Source organism: Petromyzon marinus, chromosome 6 (assembly GCF_048934315.1).
Source record: "Petromyzon marinus isolate PM22_M1 ecotype Great Lakes invasive population chromosome 6, UKy_Petmar_22M1.pri1.0, whole genome shotgun sequence".
Lineage (NCBI taxonomy): Eukaryota > Metazoa > Chordata > Hyperoartia > Petromyzontiformes > Petromyzontidae > Petromyzon > Petromyzon marinus.
The window spans coordinates 2307992-2328559 of NC_133672.1; the positions used below are offsets into that span (position 1 = coordinate 2307992).

Below are 20568 nucleotides of genomic sequence, written 5' to 3' on the forward strand. Positions count from 1 at the left end.
CGCGTTAAAATTATTAAATGTAATATTTTGGGCGACGTTTCAGGCAAATACCCAAATTCTTCATGGCTCATGAACTATATGTAAATAAAAGATAAATGACGCGTGGAATGAAGGACCGTTTCCCGAAACGTCGCCCGTTATAAACACCGAGTAAATGTGTTATTTGTAAGGCCACGGTGTTAATGACGAGCCTCTTGCGTGGCGTGCCACCACGCGGATGCAGGTTTTGCGAGAGCTCTGCGAATCCACTGAATCGACGATCGATACCACCCAATGTGAATCAGATAGAATCGATTACTATCGAACTCATATAGAATCGGCATTTAAAGAGAATAAAGGGAACGATTCTTCAAATCGATTCGGACCAACCGAGAAACCCGACGCTTGCCCCAGAGCCACGCAACCAATGGCAGCGCGCCGTTCCCAGCAAGGTGCCTTCCGATTGGTTCGTCGCGAGGCGACGTTCACCCAATCGGCAGCACGCACCTTGGCCAGCCTACGTCGGGGCGGTAAAGAAGCACGCGAGACGCCGCCGCCGCCACAACACGCTCCTTGTTCCGCAGCGCCATGAGCTCCATCGGCACCGGCGTAAGCGGCCCCGGAGCCTCCTCCTCTCCTCACGCCTCTTCCCCTCGCCTGCCCTCTCCGCGCGGTGGCGACAGCGTGCGCCTCGGGGCGGCGCGGGAACCCGGCCCGCAGTGGCCGCGGCCTGACGTGCGCGATTTAGCCTCGTCATAGCCTCCCCCCCCATTGATACGGCGCGCGGTTGAGGAGCAATCCTAGACCGTGATTGTCCCAGTGGTGGAGCAGCCCTAGACCGTGATTATCCCAGTGGTGGAGCAGTCCTAGACCGTGATTATCCCAGTGGTGGAGCAATCCTAGACCGTGATTGTCCCAGTGGTGGAGCACTCCTAGACCGTGATTGTCCCAGTGGTGGAGCAGCCCTAGACCGTGATTATCCCAGTGGTGGAGCAATCCTAGACCGTTATTATCCCAGTGGTGGAGCACTCCTAGACCGTGATTATCCCAGTGGTGGAGCAGTCCTAGACCGTGCTTGTCCCAGTGGTGGACCAGTCCTAGACCGTGATTATCCCAGTGGTGGACCAGTCCTAGACCGTGATTGTCCCAGTGGTGGAGCAGTCCTAGACCGTGATTATCCCAGTGGTGGAGCACTCCTAGACCGTGATTATCCCAGTGGTGGAGCAGCCCTAGACCGTGATTGTCCCAGTGGTGGAGCAGTCCTAGACCGTGATTGTCCCAGTGGTGGAGCAATCCTAGACCGTGATTATCCCAGTGGTGGAGCAGTCCTAGACCGTGATTATCCCAGTGGTGGAGCACTCCTAGACCGTGATTATCCCAGTGGTGGAGCAGCCCTAGACCGTGATTGTCCCAGTGGTGGAGCAGTCCTAGACCGTGATTATCCCAGTGGTGGAGCAGCCCTAGACCGTGATTATCCCAGTGGTGGAGCAGCCCTAGACCGTGATTGTCCCAGTGGTGGAGCAGTCCTAGACCGTGATTGTCCCAGTGGTGGAGCAGTCCTAGACCGTGATTATCCCAGTGGTGGAGCAGTCCTAGACCGTGATTATCCCAGTGGTGGAGCAGTCCTAGACCGTGATTGTTCCAGTGGTGGAGCAGTCCTAGACCGTGATTGTCCCAGTGGTGGAGCAGTCCTAGACCGTGATTGTCCCAGTGGTGGAGCACTCCTAGACCGTGATTGTCCCAGTGGTGGAGCACTCCTGGACCGCGCTTATCCCAGTGGTGGAGCAGTCAAAGCCCCCTGTTCAAGTCTGCAGCTCAAGACGCTCCTTTTTCCTCTGCCTACGACTACAAAACAAACGCAATCACTGTTTTTGTACGGGTTCTTGAAAGTGTGGTCACATATAGATGCTGTATACATTCCGATTGTATTGTTAGCGACGTTGGGAATGGCCTGTCGGATCGAGATTGGAACAGTCCTGATGTGATTGGTGGTGAGTTCACGTTGAATTCTGTCTCTTGCAGTATGACCTCTCGGCGTCGCAGTTTTCACCCGATGGCCGGGTGTTCCAGGTGGAATATGCAATGAAGGCTGTGGAGAATAGCAGGTACCCTGTGGGCTTTGTTCATACATAGTGTATATTGATATATATTTTAACGCATGTATTTTTATATTACCTTAGGGAATTGCCACCGATTACCATTCAGTGGTATAAATGTAAGTACATTTTACGAAGTTACTGACAGCTGATCTATTTTGTTTAGAATGCATGCAAGTAGCTGGTTCATGTACCACAAAAGGAAGACAAAACCTAAAAAACTAACTTGGAGATGCGTTACTAGACTGTGTTTGGGGTGTCATATGTGAGTTTAAAGGTTTATAATGATGGAAAAAATACTCAAGTCCTGGCCAGGTAATGAAGTGATATAGTTGCAATTTTGGAAATTTAATATTTGTGAGGAAGCAACATCAACTGAACAAAACAAATGGCTTATATTTTGGTTACTTGTGTAGGTTGCGTGTCCCAGGGTATTCACTTGGTTTGAGTCGACTTTAATTAAATAGACTTTAGAATCATAGGTATGTCTTAATGGCACTCTTGTGATGTCACGCCCATATATTTTAATACAATACGCCAATAAAGTGCGACCACGAGAGTGCTTTAGTGGCACACCAGACAAAAGCACTCTCATGTGTTCGCGGCTTGTAGCGTGTGTTGTTAGGCAGGATGTCCACCACTATCCGTTCCACGTGCTGAGAGCTTCAGTTTCAGTTTTAATTTATTTGGTATAGCCCTGTGAGCTCTTGAATCGGGTGCAACCGCAACAAACAAAACATGAACAAGAAAACATCTTAAAGTGACCATGTGACTGTGCAAACAGAAAATCCAGGAAAAAACAGCAAAATATTCCTGAAAAAAGCACCATACACTAACGCTGTGTGCAAAAATCCCAGTGGGATGCAAGTCAAACAACAACCACAAGACAACTTAGATTAAGGCCATCAGTCTAACTCCGTACTACAACAAACAAACATGGCCAAACCAAAAAACGTTTTCGACATCAAAATAAAGCCGTAAAAGCAATGTAACAGTGATCATAGGAACTGTGACCGAATTTTCACAATAAACGACATAAACAACATGTAACACCAAACCCTAGAGCCATAGCTGGCTGCATGAGTTTCTCCACAACAACAGGAGCATCAGTCGGAGTATCAAATTTTTCAATGCACCTTTAAGATCAGCACACTAAATCTACAGTAAATACAGATCATACTTTTCAGCGGTCATCCGGAGCGAAACATTTTATTTAATTTTAGGCCACTGAATAGCAGTGGCAGCTAGGGGTGTACAACTCCTCTAGAGCAGTTTTGAGTGAAGATCGCATAGGTAGTGATTCAAGTTGCAGTTTATTGGCAATTGCATTCCAGACCCTGGGGGCATCAATAGCAAAGGCCCTTCCTCCAGTTTTTGTATGGCAATAGGGAATGTGAAGCTGGTAAATGAGCGAAGACCTGAGGTCAAATTTGTTCTTTGAAACAACCTGTCCTCTGGACAGGTTGGTCCCTTCACCTAATGAAGACCACTTGTGTTGTGGCCGAAACGTCGTGATTTTTGTTTTATTTTTTACCAACGTGACTTTACCGAATAGAACCCAAGAGTATGGATCCAGCAGGTAGTCTGCGGATTTTTTTGTAAGTACATCGTGAATAAATAAGATCTGGTGCACAAGCCGTCGAACATTAAGAGTTGTTAAGTTTGACCCAATGTAGAGATCACAGTGGCGAGTCCTATATGGGCAGTTCAATGCAAATCTTAAGGCCGAGTGATAGATGGAATCAAGCTTCTTCAGTACAGTACTTGGGGCTGATTTATACACGATGTCATAGTAATCAAGTAGAGGCAGTATGGTAGCTTTTATCAATTCCAAACGGAACATAGGGGGGAAGCAGTGCTTCTGTCGATACAGAAAACCAATTTTTATTTTTGTCTTTTTACCAATAAAATCAATGTGATCTTCAAAATTCAGTTTTGAATCCAGGATGACCCCAAGATACTTATAGATCTTGACTTGCTCTATTTGATAATTATTTAAGGAATGTAATTGGGGGAAAATAACTTCCTGCTTTAGTCCTGGTGAGAAGCATAGCACCTTGGTTTTGGAGGTATTCAGGACTAGTTTAAGAGCAACTAGCTGATGTTGTAGTTTGTTGAAATCACCCTGGAGCTTAGCAATCACGTCATCCGGAGAGCAGCCAGCAGTAATCAGTATCGTGTCATCTGCAAAAAGATTTACCCTGGAATGATCCAGGTCGGTGCCCAAGTCATTGACATATAGAGAGAACAAGAGGGGCCGAGGATGGAACCCTGTGGAACCCCTTTTGTTATCTTAACACTGTTTGACCTCCAACCATCTGTGAATACACTTTGGTTGCGAACGAATGGTTCACTGAAGTATCTCCCAGCACGGGTTTGCGAAAAAACGGACATTCTGTACAATGCGCAGTACAACCTGAAAACACACAACTGTAGAGCAAAACTGTGAAATTGTTCCTATGCAGTGGCACACCATTATTATCAAGTGATTTTCTCGTGCAGCTTCAACGTTGCGTCGGACTGTCCGGTCCACCAGTTGCGTCCGTGGGTTGCGTTGTGCAAGTGCGATGCCTGGTCGTGTCGCTCATGTGACTGTGGCGGATGTGCAGCACGGCAGTGGCCGTGCGCTGCAAAGACGGAGTGGTGTTCGGCGTGGAGAAGCTGGTGTTGTCCAAGCTGTACGAGGAGGGCTCCAACAAGCGGATATTCACCGTCGACAAACACGTCGGCATGGTGAGCAGTGTGCACGCTCCTGGCGGGAGGCAAGACCCTTCCAGTGCCCGCCGGTTTCACTACTTTTAATGTTGAATGTTTGAAGAAAATTGTACGTATGTATGTTGAACTTCTTTTGCTCCGTACGTAGCTATCCGTGCTCATTTATCGCATGTGCATGATGCTGATACTCATGGTATACCGGTTGATAACAATGTTATGTTTTTTTTATCCAGGAAAGCCTTGCATAGTTTCAAATAGGCAAGTGATGTTTCAGCCCCACAGAAATTTGTCATTATTTGGGATCACAATTCAAGAATCAATCATTTTCTAATTTTACAATCCCATCTTTAATGTTGTTTGTGTCCACTTTTTGTTTGTTGACTTAGCTCAGCGGTGTCAACTTTAGGAATTGAGAGCCATAATAACTAACCTGCTGAGAGCCATGGGTCACGGACAATAAATAAAGCTGTAGAAGCAAGATGTATGCAGAGATATAAGAAAAATATATATTAGGTGTATTCAGAAGAGAAATGTAAAAAGCAGTGATAGGAAGAGATGAGGCATGGAAAAGAGATAGTGAGGGAAAAAAGTATTTGATCCTTTGCTGATTTTGTACGTTCGCCCGCTGATAAATGATCAGTCTAATTTTAATGGTAAGTTTATTTGAACAGTGAGAGACAGAATAACAACAAAAAAATCCAGAAAAACGCATGTCAAAAATGTTATAAATTAGGGAGTGCTCCTAATCTCAGCTTGTTACCTGTATAAAAGACACCTGTCCACAGAAGCAATCAAATCACATTCCAAACTCTCCACCATGGCCAAGACCAAAGAGCTCTCCAAGGATGTCAGGGAGGGACAAGATTGTAGACCTACACAAGGCTGGAATGGGCTACACAACCATTGCCAAGCAGCTTGGTGAGAAGATGACAACAGTTGGTACGATTATTCGCAAATGGAAGAAACACAAAATAACTCAATCTCCCTCGGCCTGGGGCTCCATGCAAGATCTCACCTCGTGGAGTTGCATTGATCATGAGAACGGTGAGGAATCAGCCCAGAACTACACGGGAGGATCTTGTCAATGATCTCAAGGCAGCTGGGACCATAGTCACCAAGAAAACAATTGGTAACACACTACGCTGTGAAGAACTGAAATCCTGCAGTGCCCGCAAGGTCCCCCTGCTCAAGAAAGCACATATACATGCCCGTCTGAAGTTTGCCAATGAACATCTGAATGATTCAGAGGACAACTGGGTGAATGTGTTGTGGTCAGATGAGACCAAAATGGAGCTCTTTGGTATCAACTCAAATCGCCGTGTTTGGAGGAGGAGGAATGCTGCCTATGACCCCAAGAATACCATCTCCACCGTCAAACATGGAGGTGGAAACATGCTTTGGGGGTGTTTTTCTGCTAAGGGGACAGGACAACTTCACCGCATCAAAGGGACGATGGACGGGGCCATGTACCGTCAAATCTTGGGTGAGAACCTCCTTCCCTCAGCCAGGGCATTGAAAATGGGTCGTGGATGGGTATTCCAGCATGACAATGACCCAAAACACACGGCCAAGGCAACAAAAGAGTGGCTCAAGAAGAAGCACATTAAGGTCCTGGAGTGGCCGAGCCAGTCTTCAGACCTTAATCCCATAGAAAATCTGTGGAGGGAGCTGAAGGTTCGAGTTGCCAAACGTCAGCCTCGAAACCTTAATGACTTGAAGAAGATCTGCAAAGAGGAGTGGGACAAAATCCCTCCTGAGATGTGTGCAAACCTGGTGGCCAACTACAAGAAACGTCTGACCTCTGTGATTGCCAACAAGGGTTTTGACACCAAATACTAAGTCATGTTTTGCAGAGGGGTCAAATACTTATTTCCCTCATTAAAATGCAAATCAATTTATAACATTTTTGACATGCGTTTTTCTAGATTTTTTTGTTGTTATTCTGTCTCTCACTGTTCAAATAAACCTACCATTAAAATGATAGACTGATCATTTCTTTGTCAATGGGCAAACGTACAAAATCAGCAGGGGATCAAATACTTTTTTCTCTCGCTGTATATACTGTCCACTGACAAAGAAATGATCAGTCTATAATTTTAATGGTAGGTTTATTTGAACAGTGAGAGACAGAGTAACAACAAAAAAAATCACATACTTTTTTCCCTCACTGTATATACAGTATATACTGTATATACAGTAAGGGAAAAAAGTATTTGATCTCCTGCTGATTTTGTACGTTTGCCCACTGACAAAGAAATGATCAATCTATAATTTTAATGGTAGGTTTATTTGAACAGTGAGAGACAGAATAACAACAACAAAATCCAGAAAAACGCATGTCAAAAATGTTATAAATTAATTTGCATTTTAATGAGGGAAATAAGTATTTGACTCCCTCTCAATCAGAAAGATTTCTGGCTCCCAGGTGTCTTTTATACAGGTAGCTTGTTACCTGTATAAAAGACACCTGTCCACAGAAGCAATCAATCAGATTCCAAACTCTCCACCATGGCCAAGACCAATGAGCTCTCCAAGGATGTCAGGGACAAGATTGTAGACCTATACAAGGCTGGAATGGGCTACAAGACCATTGCCAAGCAGCTTGGTGAGAAGACTGATCATTTCTTTGTCAGTGGGCAAACGTACAAAATCAGCAGGGGATCAAATACTTTTTTCCCTCACTGTATATACAAAGCAAATGTTTACAGCACAACCCACAAAAGAGCAATCCTCATTCCCCACTGACCTCTACCCCCGGCATCATGTTGGAACTGACCAAAACTGTTCATTTCATTATTTCACACAACTGTGATATTATCAACGTCGTCATATTAATATCAAAGCTGCGGCTAGCTATTTGTTAAGGAAGGTTTGAGTGATGCCACCGGCTTGTTTGAATGAGTTGGCAGCTCACATTTGGCCCGTGGGCTTTAGTGCGGACAGCTCTGCATCAGCCCTAATGCAAGTTTAGCATACCGCTTTCTGTAGCTGAATTATTATTACAAAATTCATTACGTTTATCGTGAGCATAATTGCTTTTAATCAATTAATTTGTTCATACATGCCTACTAGTCTCAATACACCATCACGACAGTCCTGTATTTGGATGTTTGGGCAACTGCGTTTTTCGGGGCGTTTTACCTGTGGGAGAACACTGGAGTATCTTGAGAAAATGCACACAATAGTTTAGAGTTCTGCACGTACGGGTCACTGGCCATGCTGCCATCTCCTGGCCACTTTGCGGCCCAATAGTTTTGTGCCTTCGTGATCCATCAACCCTGGCCACCATAATCCTGGGTTAAAAGCACGTGCCTGCATACCTGACGTGTTTTGATATAACAGTTGAGAGTAGCAAGGTGAGGAGATGTAATTTTATATTTTTTTCATTTATGTTTTTTTATTGAGGCACGCACACAAGCCGGTACAACGCGCCGGGGATTTCTGGGGAGGGGGGGGGGGACATTAAACCGCGAAGGGAAGGGGGAGCTTCCCTGCGCTTTGCACGAGTCTAGGAATGGACGATAAGAACTTGCTCCGTACCCCCCACCTAGAGGGGGTCCTCTGATGGGGAGGGGTAGAGTAGGAGTTTGTGCTTTTGGGAGAGGGTGGGTGGGATGTCATTTTATCTTATTGTTTAAACAATTGGGAACAGCTATTTTATTTCATGATCTGTAGATCTCTTTCCACTCGTGTTGACTCGGTTGCTTTATAATAGGGGCATGAGAGCAACGCCCAGTGTTTTCCCTCTACTGCGTTAAAGATTCGACGTGGGTTTTGTGTGACGGCCGTTGCCCCCCCTCGCTTTGCGCAGGCCGTCGCTGGGCTGCTGGCGGACGCGAGGCAGCTGGCCTCGACGGCGCGTGACGAGGCCGCAAGCTTCCGTGCCAACTACGGGGCCAAAATTCCTGTCAAGGTGCAACTTCTCTCTCGCATTGCTTCACTTCCGTCGCGAGGCCAAGACGCTCGCACTGTTATTGCGATCCTTGTTGCACTCATTTAAAATTTTCCAGGCAGTGATGAATGTTTCCTGTACGGCATCTGTGTGTCTCCACCGCCCCCCCACGACACAATGACCCATGTCTGTGCAGCACCTGGCTGACCGGATAGCGATGTACGCCCATGCCTACACGCTCTACAGCTCTGTTCGACCGTTCGGCTGCAGGTAACAGCTATAAGTAATCCAATATCTGCTGCGTCACGTGAGCGATTAAAGTGCAGCTGTATTTTTTTAACCTTGAAAACAGTGCATTTTAAACAAGTATTGGATGAAACTAAAGATATAAAAAATTGAATCGGAATAATTTTCAACTGGAATAATGATGTCATGATCATTATGGTCACATAGTCCCGGTGGGCGTTTGGAAGTGGAATGGTATATATATACAGCCACCTGCAAATGGGAGTGGAAAAATGGTTCGTTCCGCAAGACCATGGCATCCTGTTCTGTCAAGCAGAGTGTCAGCTTGTGCTTACCCTGTTGATAGCCGATATGTTGCTTGTCAAATCAACAAAAATGACTGAGTCCTAATAACCATGAATGCAAGCAGTGTGTTGCTAAGTGCGCCACCGTCTTCCTGTTTATCGTTAACGTCACATACACCATCACATCTATTTATATCGACGCTGCCCCGTTGAAAAATCAAGCCGAAGTATTCTTTGACCGGCGAGGGAAGCGTCACGGTCTCGTCGGGCAAGCGAGATGGTTGCGTAAATAACGTGCGACGTCTTTGTTCCTCGCCTGTTTCCGTCGTGCAGTGTGGTGCTGGCTGCGTACGAGGTGGACGGCCCGCAGATGTACATGATCGACCCCTCGGGAGTGTCCTATGTGAGTGCTCCTTCCATCTCCGAAGTTACTTCGCCTCGTTCATGCACCTCGCCTCATTCTCGCACCCTCTTCACGGCAAATTCAATCCATAGGGGATGGGTCCAGGTCTTGTAAAGCTTTCTCGTATGCACTCAAGAGTGGCATGGTGATCTTATTGATACTTAACTTTGTAAGATCTTTATTATTTCCCTGGTGATTCCTCATTCTCCTCTGCTACCCGTGTCTGGAACTCCCTTCCTCCAACCATTAGTGCCGTTGACTCATAGCCTCTCTTCAAGTCCAGACTCAAGACCTTGTTTTCCTTAGCCTATTTGTGACTGCCTCTCTTATCACATAAATGTCCACCTTGTCTGTACTGTGTTGAGATGTGGTTGCATTCAGATGCTGTATCGATCAAACTTGTGCCGTATCGATTCTTACTTCTGAAAAGTGCTTTTGAGTAAGAAAAAATCAGTCTACCCATTTATGCTCACTATAAGTTAAATTAATCATGCAACATTTTGCCAATGCGTGCCGTTACATGTGTTTTAGAAGATCCAAACATATGGCTTAGGCCGGATGTGCAGGAAGACTGTATAAGTGTCAAACATCGTCTCTTGGCAGGGATACTGGGGCTGTGCCATTGGCAAAGCAAAGCAAGCGGCGAAAACGGAGATTGAGAAACTCCAGGTGAGAGCCTCTGCTACTTTTTGCTCCTGCTGATGATAGCGGTCTCAGTGGTATAGCTGACGAATGTGACATGCAGTGGTTCCCACGTTTCAAGTGTATTTTGTTTAACCGGGTAAGAACTCAAGCCTGTAGGCTGCTAACTACCGGTAGCCCTCTCTTAAGGTCGTGGGAAATGGTCCACGGAACTGTTGCAGATACTGTGATTTAGAGTCCTTTTAATCGAGTAAATTATGTTGTTAGTTCAAGGGGATCTGCACATTTTTTTAAGGTTGATGACCTGCAGATCCAGAAAGCTTGGAAACCACTGCTCTAGTGCAGATCCTATTCCCCCTGGGCAGATTCTGTGTTTTAGACAAAGTAGCATATTAATTACCCTTGTTTTCATAAAAAGCCACAAGTTATGGGAGTAATACTCACGTGCCAATATTTTTTTGTATTGAGGGCGCACAGCTGCATCCGTAAGTGCTTATTAACGAAGGCTTTCCAATAAATCCATACTCTCGAATAAAAAACAAGCATTTAACATAATTAGCCTCTCACGCTTTATTGTATTTTCCTGGAAAACCTCTGGCAATAAAATCCCCACGTAATTGCCAGCTACTTGTTCTTCAGACTATTGCGAATGAGACCTCCGTTACCGCCACAGAGGCTTAGAGTTCTCTCAGCGGGCGATTTAGGCATGTGTGACGAGGCATGGAAGTCTCAGCGAGGCTGTGCTGCTGACTGCAGTGGTTATGATAATAGGGTTTTTCCCCTTTCTGGCAATAAAACAGGTGTTAAGATGTTAAAACACCAAACTGAAACCTTTGCAAGGATTCATGTCTGCATTAACCACATACTTGTGGTGAACATGTAAACAAAAAAACATGCTCTGACAGTATGTGCATTGTCTTTGGAACTGATTGGTCCACACCAGAGACAGCTTTCTTCAGAGCCTAGTCTCAAAGTGTGAGATCAGAGGACGCCAAAAGGCGAACAGCACAAAGACAGTGCAGTGGTGTCCGCACCCAGCAGAGGACGTTGTTCAGCTGTCTGGGAGCTGCCGCGCGGAGCCTTTGACCTTACGGCTCATCTGAGCATCCAGTGCTAAATATGGTGCAGCACCCACCGCATTTAAATTCACAGCCAGCGTTGTGGCACTTGCAAATGCGAGGCTTTTGCTCTTGATATAAGGATGGTGCAGCGCAACACTTGTGCCTCGCAGCAAGAAGTTCCTGGGTTAGATTCTTGACTTGGGTGCCTTTCTGTGTGGAGTTTGTACGTTCTGCTCCCCACCCCCCCCCCCCCCCCCATTTGCTCTCATAGCTAATTAAAAGAACATGCAATGTAACTGGTATTAGCCACATTCCAATGCTGGCAAATTACCTGCAAATTACTCATCTGGGAGAATGTGTAACATCACCTCGAGGAAACGTACAGGACCCTCCAGAGGTTTTCCTGCATAAACAAGCATTATAATTGTACAGATGTCACAGTAATTTAGAATTGTGTATGTTGGCTAAAGTACAAAGTATAAAAAATGATGACAGATGTGTTTTCTATGGGTTGCCCATTAAAGTGTTGCGGTTGAGGTGTAGGAGCCATGTGGTGCATAGTCCATTGGCACCGAGTTTTATTTCTCTTGCCAAGGCAGGTGAAGGTTGTTCCAAACTCATTCGCAAGCCATTGGTTCCATCTGTGCATTGGTAGAGTGATTACAGCAATGCCAATAGAGCAAAGAGTGGGAACCAACAACACTCCCCGGCCAGTGTGGCCAGCGGGGGAAATGTATTGGCTGAATAGGAATACATGAAGACCCTCTCTGCTTGCCATGACGTGCACTATTTATAAAAGTATACTTTTAACATGCATTTAAACAGTGATAAAGTCGATCAATCAAGTATGAAATCTATAACGCGCCATAATTCAACGATGGCAGAGAAGTAGACTGCACGTGATGGGCACTAGTGATTAAGATGAGTTGCACTAAAAGTTCTGTCCAGTGTGTAAACCGCAGCCGAAAGCAGTGTGACATATTATCCAGCTCGTGCTCACTCCTGCCAGGTATGGCCGTTCGAGACTTGACATACTTGGCACAATGGATGTGTTTGCCCATACCGTCCCAGCTGGGTTAGTCATGTACATCTCGTGCCAGCGATTCGCTCTCGCTTACTCGCCGACGTCCAAGCGTCATGACAGTGAGGTGGCTGGAATGTGAGAAAAGAGTGGTGTACAGTGAAATGTGGTAAAGCACGCGTGTCGCGTTAGCCCGTATGGGGAAACTGCCAACAGGAAGTACTGTGTGCCATAGCCACCGCTCTCACTCGGGTTACTGATCCTCACAACAATAGGAACGTTTCTAATTGAATTGTTGCACCAAAATAAGTGCAATTTCTGTGTGGAGTGATTTTGGTTGCGAAGGGATTACGTTGAGTTGTAACAGTTTTTGCGGGCTGCCATTTTAGGTTTAGGCAGGTTATGCTGTAACAACACCTTGTCGAGTCTCAGAGAGAGGTAAACGTGTGACAATGCTGCTGCTGTATAAAGACGTCTTGAGTCTCATGGCTGATATGGTGCTTAGGAGCCAGAGCTCCACTACAGCAAGCACCATAAAACCACCGCTAGCAGTGGCAGAGCAAATTCTTGAATAGAATGTGTCACTTGCGCCAGCTGTGCCAGAGATGGGCTTGGCGTGAGCCGAGTGGAGCATTTCACCTCGGGGCTGGGCACGGTGTTGCCAAGCGGTGGAGTGGTCGGAGCGGTTGAGCCGTGCTTGAGAGCAAGCGAGCGGTGTGCGCGCTCCGCTCGTCCAGCCGCTGTCCGTTACGCAGCAGTCTAAACTAAACATTTTTTTTTATTTTAACAGGCAAGGCCCACTGAGCTGTTTTGTTCTTTTTCAGACGCGACCTGGCCATCACAAATGATAGCTCAATGAAGTGGCTTATCGTGTGGAAATGAATAGCAGCCAAATACTATAAAAGCGTGATGTTGATTGTAAATTTTGAGGGGAAAACCGAAGAACCCGGAGAAAAATCCACGCAACCACGGGAAGAGAGAACATGCAAACTCCAAATAGAGAGCAGGCGTCAGGGTTCGGATAGAAAACCCACAACCTCCTGTATACCAAGTGAGGTAATTAACATCTCGACCACCGCAGTCAGTCTGACCATTCCCGTCTTCCGCAGATGAAGGAGATGACGTGCAAGGAGCTCGTGAAAGAAGTGGCTAAAATGTGAGTACTTGTTTCAAGAAAACGCGTACACTTCAGTTCTGATGTGAAAGTTGCTTTTCAAAGAGTGCCCATTGCTAACGGGAGACTGAGTGTAGTTGGACCAAGTGAATATATTTTTAAGCATTTTGAAATATCGGTTTTTGCTAAGAACCTTTGTCAAATCTGTTACCCGTTTCTGCAGACTTTAATGTGATGTCTCGGTTTAGAAAATACGCTGTGGCCGTGCTTTCCCCGAGGCATGCACATGTTTAACCTCCTGATCCAGTTTGGGCATGTGAAATAGTTTCTCATTCAGTGTGTATATTTTTTTTTTATTCTCACCGTGGCTCGCATTTAAATCCACGCTCCAGCCCCACGTATAGAGCCCTGGTTGTCTCCCAGTAGTTTTCACCGCTGTGCGACATTTTATTCATGAATTACAATATCATTGCAGCACAGATGAAAACCCTAAAGCATCTTTGAATAACGAACTTTTCTGCTTCTTAGTCTTAATCTAGCCAAATTGTAAGCATAGTAAAATTTTAAAGATACGCTTCGAATTCTAATCGGTCTCATCACATTTGAGAAATGTATGCGGCGTGCAGAAGCAGACTGCGTAACTCTTAATACCCGCCCAACGATGTGATGCATAAACATGGAAATACTTTTCAGTGCTGCATGCCTTCAACGGTTTTGTGAAGTCCACATTGTGTGTGTGCGTGTGTTGCTCCTCTTTGCTGTAATTCATCAAACCAAAGTCCTTACAATTTTACAACAGAGGCGCCTTATGCTAAACAGCCACAATGATCACACGCATTGAGAGAATAAAAATACTCTCGTTTCTGGGCATTCTTACTGCCACATTGTCGTCTGTTCCAAGGGGGGACTGTGACAAACACTGGGCAGCATTCTCATCAGCAAATGCGCAGCAAATGCACATGTCGTCCTGGAGTAGACATGTGGACAGCATCATGGCAGGGAAACTGGCAAGACAGCGGAGGCGGGGGTGCTTTTTGAAAGGCAAAGTCATAGGCATGTGGATCCAATGAGTAACTGCATGGGCTGGATGATGATGACACGCTCGCAAGAGAGACAGCTTATATGAGAATGACAGTTCAATTCCCACAGCTGCACATTATATCTGTGGGATGCTGCCAAAGTGTACTGGCAGTACAAGTTCAAAATTAAAGACTCATAATTTTCAAGCTTTGGATACTGTGCCATTGCCATAGTGTGAATTACATATTTGACAATTTACCACTATAAAATCAGTAAAATAACGGAGGTTTCCTCTGACAAATTATCCTAAAGATACACCTGATCTCATCAGTTCTTGGAAGTTAAGCAGGGTTGCGCCTGGGTAGTGCTTAGATAGGCAACTACCATGCACATCAGGTTGCTGTCGGATTCTGTCGAGCTACATGGTGGGCATCTTAGCGCCATGCAGCCAACATCCAGTGTCCTGTACTTTCTATGCTCCCACATCTTCGTCTCCTTGCATTCAACCCGCAGTGACTCGTGAGCTATGGTCAAATCACCCCCTCAACCCGCGCAGTGTTGGGTGGGCTAATCCAGTGGTGGATTGAAAAAGAGTCTGTGCACAATGGAGGGTTTTCTTGTACTCTTCATCTTTGGACATTCTGCAAAAAAATCCAATTAACACCGGCAAAACAAAGTGGAAGCTCTGGGACCGACATCAAAGACATGCTTGGCTCCCTGCTGCTCACAAGCAGATTGACTTGTCGTAATTATACCAATATATCGCTTACAAATTTCGCGTGGATGTTAATGTGTGATTTTTTTTTGCCGTAGCCATTTTACATTGTGATTGTCAGAAAATGTAATATGCAGTAGAGGGTGTGCATTTACCCATTGTCATCTAAAATGGCAGAATGTTTTACTCATATTTGAGGATTGCTCGTTGCTGTTGCCCTTGGCACTTGTGTAAAATATTAATGGTATTGGATGCTAGATCTTTTGTGGGAGAATGCAGCACTTGCAAATGCTTTGTTATTTTGATATCTTGTATGCAAGCTCCATAGAGGTTTTTTGGGTTAGATTGTGTCAATATAAATGTGTCGTTAAACCCGCCACCACCTGACACAGCAAATTAGTAATGCTTTGTCACGTAAACAGAACATGCCAATTTGTTACTAGTACAGCACACCGGTGTGTTGGAGAGCACATCCAAAACATTTACAATGCGAGTACGATGTCTTGCCAGTAATTACAACTTGTTTTGTGGAGAAATCCTCCTGTTTCGACATATTTAACGGGTTTAACGAAACATTTATATTTACGTGATCTAACACAAAAAAACGATATTATGGATATTGGTTTGCAAAAGACTTCGTGTTAAACTTGTATGCAAGGTGTTCACCTCAAACATACAGCTTTATCTCCTGTGTGACAAGTTATAATTTACGCATTAGTTGACAGTGTGGTCGAGAATGCACCTCAAACTAGCAGCTTAAACCTTTCCAATTTACGAATTGCTGCGCTGGCAATACTTGCATTAAGAACCGTTTGCCGATTTGATTCTAGAGGATTATTGGGCGGCGTTAGGCTGCAAAAGGCACGGGTGCCCACCGCAGGTGTCGGTTGTGGCGACTGCTGAGGTTTCCGCAGCCCATGGCAAACGATCTTAACACTGATGGCGCTCCGCCTCGCTCTGTCGCAGAATCTACATCGTTCACGATGAGGTGAAGGACAAGGCTTTCGAGTTGGAGCTGAGCTGGGTGGGCGAAGGTAAACGCGGCTATGCTGTTTGCTCTTAACGCTCGTACGGTGCGAAACAAGCTCAACGTACATGCATGCATCCGTGGCATCCTAACGGAGGGAGGCGACGACGCTGCAATGAGTTGGCCGACTTTTTCACGCGTGGTTATTTTCCCCAGTGCGTGCATCATGTTTTACCGAAAGATTTAAACGAGCTTTGGCGTTTCTTGCATTTCACGTTAAAATCTCTGGGTGTTGTTATCGCCATGTGGTGCTGCATTGGAGGAAACCACGTAATTTTGTTTGAATAATTAGGGTGGTGGTTGATAAAGTGAACCACCTCCTTCACGTACATTGTCTGGGTAACCACATTTCCCCCGATGAATTCACATATTGCATTGCCCTAAATGTTCTAGAGTTTGGTGTGCGTTAAATGTTGGTGTGCACAAAATATAAACTAAGTTATTCATAAAATTACCTTTGCGAAAGTTCATTTGTAGTTTAAATCTGCATTATTCCTTTATTTACTACAATAGTAATGTTTAGCACTAATGAGGGCATAATTATACTTAACCGACTTGGTGTAAATGTTAAATCATACTGTCTCATCAAGAAGTATGCCAGATAACTGATATTATCACACAATGAAAAAGTTATGGAACTGTGCATTCTAATGCTAGCAGTAGTTTTAATGGAGTTGAAACTAAGAGAATTATACTGTCTCATCAAGAAGTATGCCAGATCAATGATATTATCACACAGTGAAAAAGTAATGGAACTGTGCATTCTAATGCTAGTAGTTTTAATGGCGTTGAAACTAAGATGTTTGTGTTGTTCATATGAAAACGACATTGTGGCCTTGATTTGCAGTGACGAATGGCAAGCACGAACTTGTACCAAAGGACATTAAGGAAGAGGCTGAAAAGTATGCAAAGGTACGGTGTTATTTGTTATTGATAACGTTTCCCTTGCAGTGTCGAGTGTTTACAAAGGTATGTTTGCATGCCTCATTAGTTGCGCTGAGAATATTTCTCGAAATCGTGCTCATGTCAACAATTTTATCGTGGGGGCTCCCAAGTAATTTTCAGTGTTCGCGCCCCTTTGATTGTCGCACACTGCAGACATCACGGTACGTAACGGTACATTATTATTGGGCCAGTTGCGCTCTGCCCGTGATATATTTAGTATTCATTAAAGACGTACTTCCGAGCTGTCAGAAGGATTTTGGCAGCAGCGTAAATGCTGAACATTGGGAATTTGTAATAATTTATTTCGTGACAAATGTTCAGACTTGAACAGTGGGTGTGTCTTGTCTGGTGTGCTAGTTTGTATTGACAATGTGTTGCTTCTTCCCTGTATGGTGCAAAAGACGCAACCCGAAATGCAAACAGTGCTTATCTTTTAGATGTCACTCGGCTGCATGACCTGGGCTGGCTGACACAGGATGGAGGCTTTAAAAATGAGAAAAAGACAAACATCATGGATAGGGACTCTTGTCATGGCTATTTTGCTGTTTTGTACAGCGTTGTGAGATGCAGTTTTTGCAAGAATGACGCGATATAAAAATGTATTGCTATTGTGTTCACGTTTTGTGAATCACGCAGGACTTTACCGCACATTGAAACTCTTGTCAGTGAAGAAGCATCAAACTTGGTTGACAAACTAAGGAAACACATTCTAGATACAGCGTGCATATCCAACATGAGGGCAATTTGTTTGCGGTGTCTTCTTTTCGGTTGAGTTATGGTGTAAATAGTTTTCCGTTGGTCGTTCGTTAGTTTCAAGCAAAAATGTGCTTTTTTTTCTTCTTGGTTCTTCGGTAAGTCACGTAGAAGGGAAATAATAAAAATAAAACATAAAATAAAATTCTCACGACGTTTCGGCCACAACACAAGCAGCCGTCCTCAAGTGAACAGAACTGTCGGAAAGACAGTGCTCCAGTTGTTTCTTCACCTGAGGACGGCTGCTAGTGTTGTGGCCGAAACGTAGTGAGAATTTAATTGTTTAATTTTTATTATCTTATTATTTCCCTTCTACGTGACTTTACCGAAAGAACCAAGAAGATGAATCCCTGCAGTCACGAAAGCTTTAAATTGAAAATTTGTGCTTGTTAATGTCTGGACTTGGCTTCCTCAGGATCGTGTCAGGCAACAAAAGTTGGGATGCAAAGAACTAAGGGGGGCATGAATAGCAGCTATTGACCTTACCATTATCACCGCAAAAAAAATGCCATGAATTCACAAGGGGCATAGAGCAGTGGAGAAAGTTGAACATCAATTGAGCTTGACACTTTATCTATGTGTTAAGGTTGAAGTGGGATTGCATCAGTTGCGACGTGCAATGTGGACTGCTAACGTATGACCCCCTGTAACAATTTGAAGTCACAAACAGGCCGCTTGTGGCAGGCGTTTCATCCCCCCACCCCCTGATATGGAGAAAGCGTAAACATCATTTTAACGGTTGTCCCCCACCTCTCTCTCTGTGCAGGAGTCGCTGGAGGAAGAGGACGAATCTGATGAAGACGACATGTAACGCAGTAATTACATCACCATGCGTGGCACAGACGCACGTGTACTTTCAAGAATTAGGCTTCTTATGCCGTATTAACGTGTCCCAAATGTCACTGCAGTCAGTCAGTGTGGAGAACTCTATCGTGTCCACTGTATATACACCAGAGGTTGGTATGCAGATTTTGCAGCGGCATTTGCTGAATGACCCGTCATTTAATAGGCTGGGAGTAAATTATCCTAAGGCTCAAAAGTACACGTTTTTGGCGAAAAGCAGACTTAAATTACTGAAATAATTTATGGCACTGTATGCATGGTTTCGTAATCCTGTGTGAATTAGGATTGTGGATATGGAATGCACAGATCAGGTTTGCTTTAGCTGACGTGTTGCCAAATACGCAGCTTGTGTGCACACCATACATTGCGTATCTCTCGTGTTAGGATATTGTACCAGCATTTTACGGGACTTGATGGAAAACAATGACTTTAGAAGTTTATTTGGAAAAAACACCGCTTTTGTTACAATAAAGGAACAGTAAATTGCTGGGTTGTGTAAGTGTGCACATTTACTGATTTGTAGGCTTCTTAAATATTTGAAAATTACAAACATTAAAACGATAGTTTTTCATTTATTTGTATCAGTACCAGTCACTTCGCTGTTTGCAGTAAAGGCAAACAACTATCAAACAGCAATAAGAACAATTCCATCAATGTACTACCAACAGCATTTTATCGTTTTGGCTGTAGATATACCCAGGTTAACAATGTGGAGCAGAAGACAACAGTGTGCTATAACCACATGACATGTTCCCAGACTCCATCCTGCGGTACAATCTGACTCGACTTTAAATCTTGTCGTCGCTAAGTTTCCCGCAAATTACAAAAAGCTCCAACTTTCCCCATGTAAACCAGCTGGTGCAAATATCCGTGTATTGCACTGCTGGTGTTTTTGGTCATTTCGTTTATGGGCAATTTGACGCCAGTCTGCGTGTAGTCAGGTTGATGAAACATGCACAATGCAGAGGACCCGTTGTCTTGTCACACTTTGAAACGACTATTAAACCACGCTGTACTTTCACTTATGCGGTTGGTGTCAAATATCCCACTGGCAAACCATTAGAATAAATGTTTAATTTGTACCACGTTCATTGTTCACCCACTGACAGTGCAACTTCAAGGCAGTTATAATTATTATTCCACTTGTTTAACCAGAAGAGCCTCACGGAAAGGTAAAGTGGTGCAACAATTGATCTTTATGTTGAGGTTGTAAAGCAGACTACTGCTCGTTGCAATGAGGTCAACATTTTAATGTATTTCTCGTACAAGGACAGCATCCCTTTGGAAGAGATATCCTTTACAAATGTTCCATGGACCCCCACTATAAAAGCAGGTCATCACATGCAGTCGATGCCAAATTAAACAGGCATTTGCAAATGCCCTAATCCTTAAAAATCCTGTTAAAATACTAACACGACTGAGCATTTTGTTATCAGTACATTATACAGAACTAATACTACACACACAACGGGCAATTAGATGCACAAAATTCAGCACTAATTACAAAAGATACATCAATTTAAATGGGATTATTTTGAAGCCCCATCAATATAGAATGTATTAGGACATGCATTGGAATTATATGCAGAACTCTGTCAAACTGCTTCTGGATGAGAGCCTCCCCCTCGATGCGGGCCATGGGGGTTTTACGACCATGCTTCACCACACTGGTAAGTGCAGGTTGACGAGGGCGGCACTGCCCTCTCCTGCACATGTTGTAGCCCAGAAGTCCGTAACACGTTATGCAGGTTGCCACCCATTCAAGTGCTACCCAGGCTCAAATCTGATTGGCTTCCGAGATCGGGCGTGATT

At 44.6% G+C, this 20568-nt stretch overlaps 1 protein-coding gene across 1 annotated transcript; it reads left to right on the plus strand.

The window, feature by feature from the left end:
- Positions 1–439: 439 nt before the first annotated feature.
- On the plus strand, positions 440–19777 carry PSMA3 (proteasome 20S subunit alpha 3). Its single transcript, XM_032948397.2, has 11 exons — positions 440–588; positions 2002–2084; positions 4685–4808; positions 8602–8703; positions 8879–8952; positions 9546–9615; positions 10219–10284; positions 13449–13495; positions 16155–16222; positions 17063–17127; positions 18680–19777. The coding sequence occupies exons 1-11, from the start codon at positions 568–570 to the stop codon at positions 18722–18724; spliced, it is 765 nt and encodes a 254-aa protein (XP_032804288.1). The 5' UTR covers positions 440–567; the 3' UTR covers positions 18725–19777.
- The last annotated feature ends 791 nt before the right edge of the window (positions 19778–20568 follow it).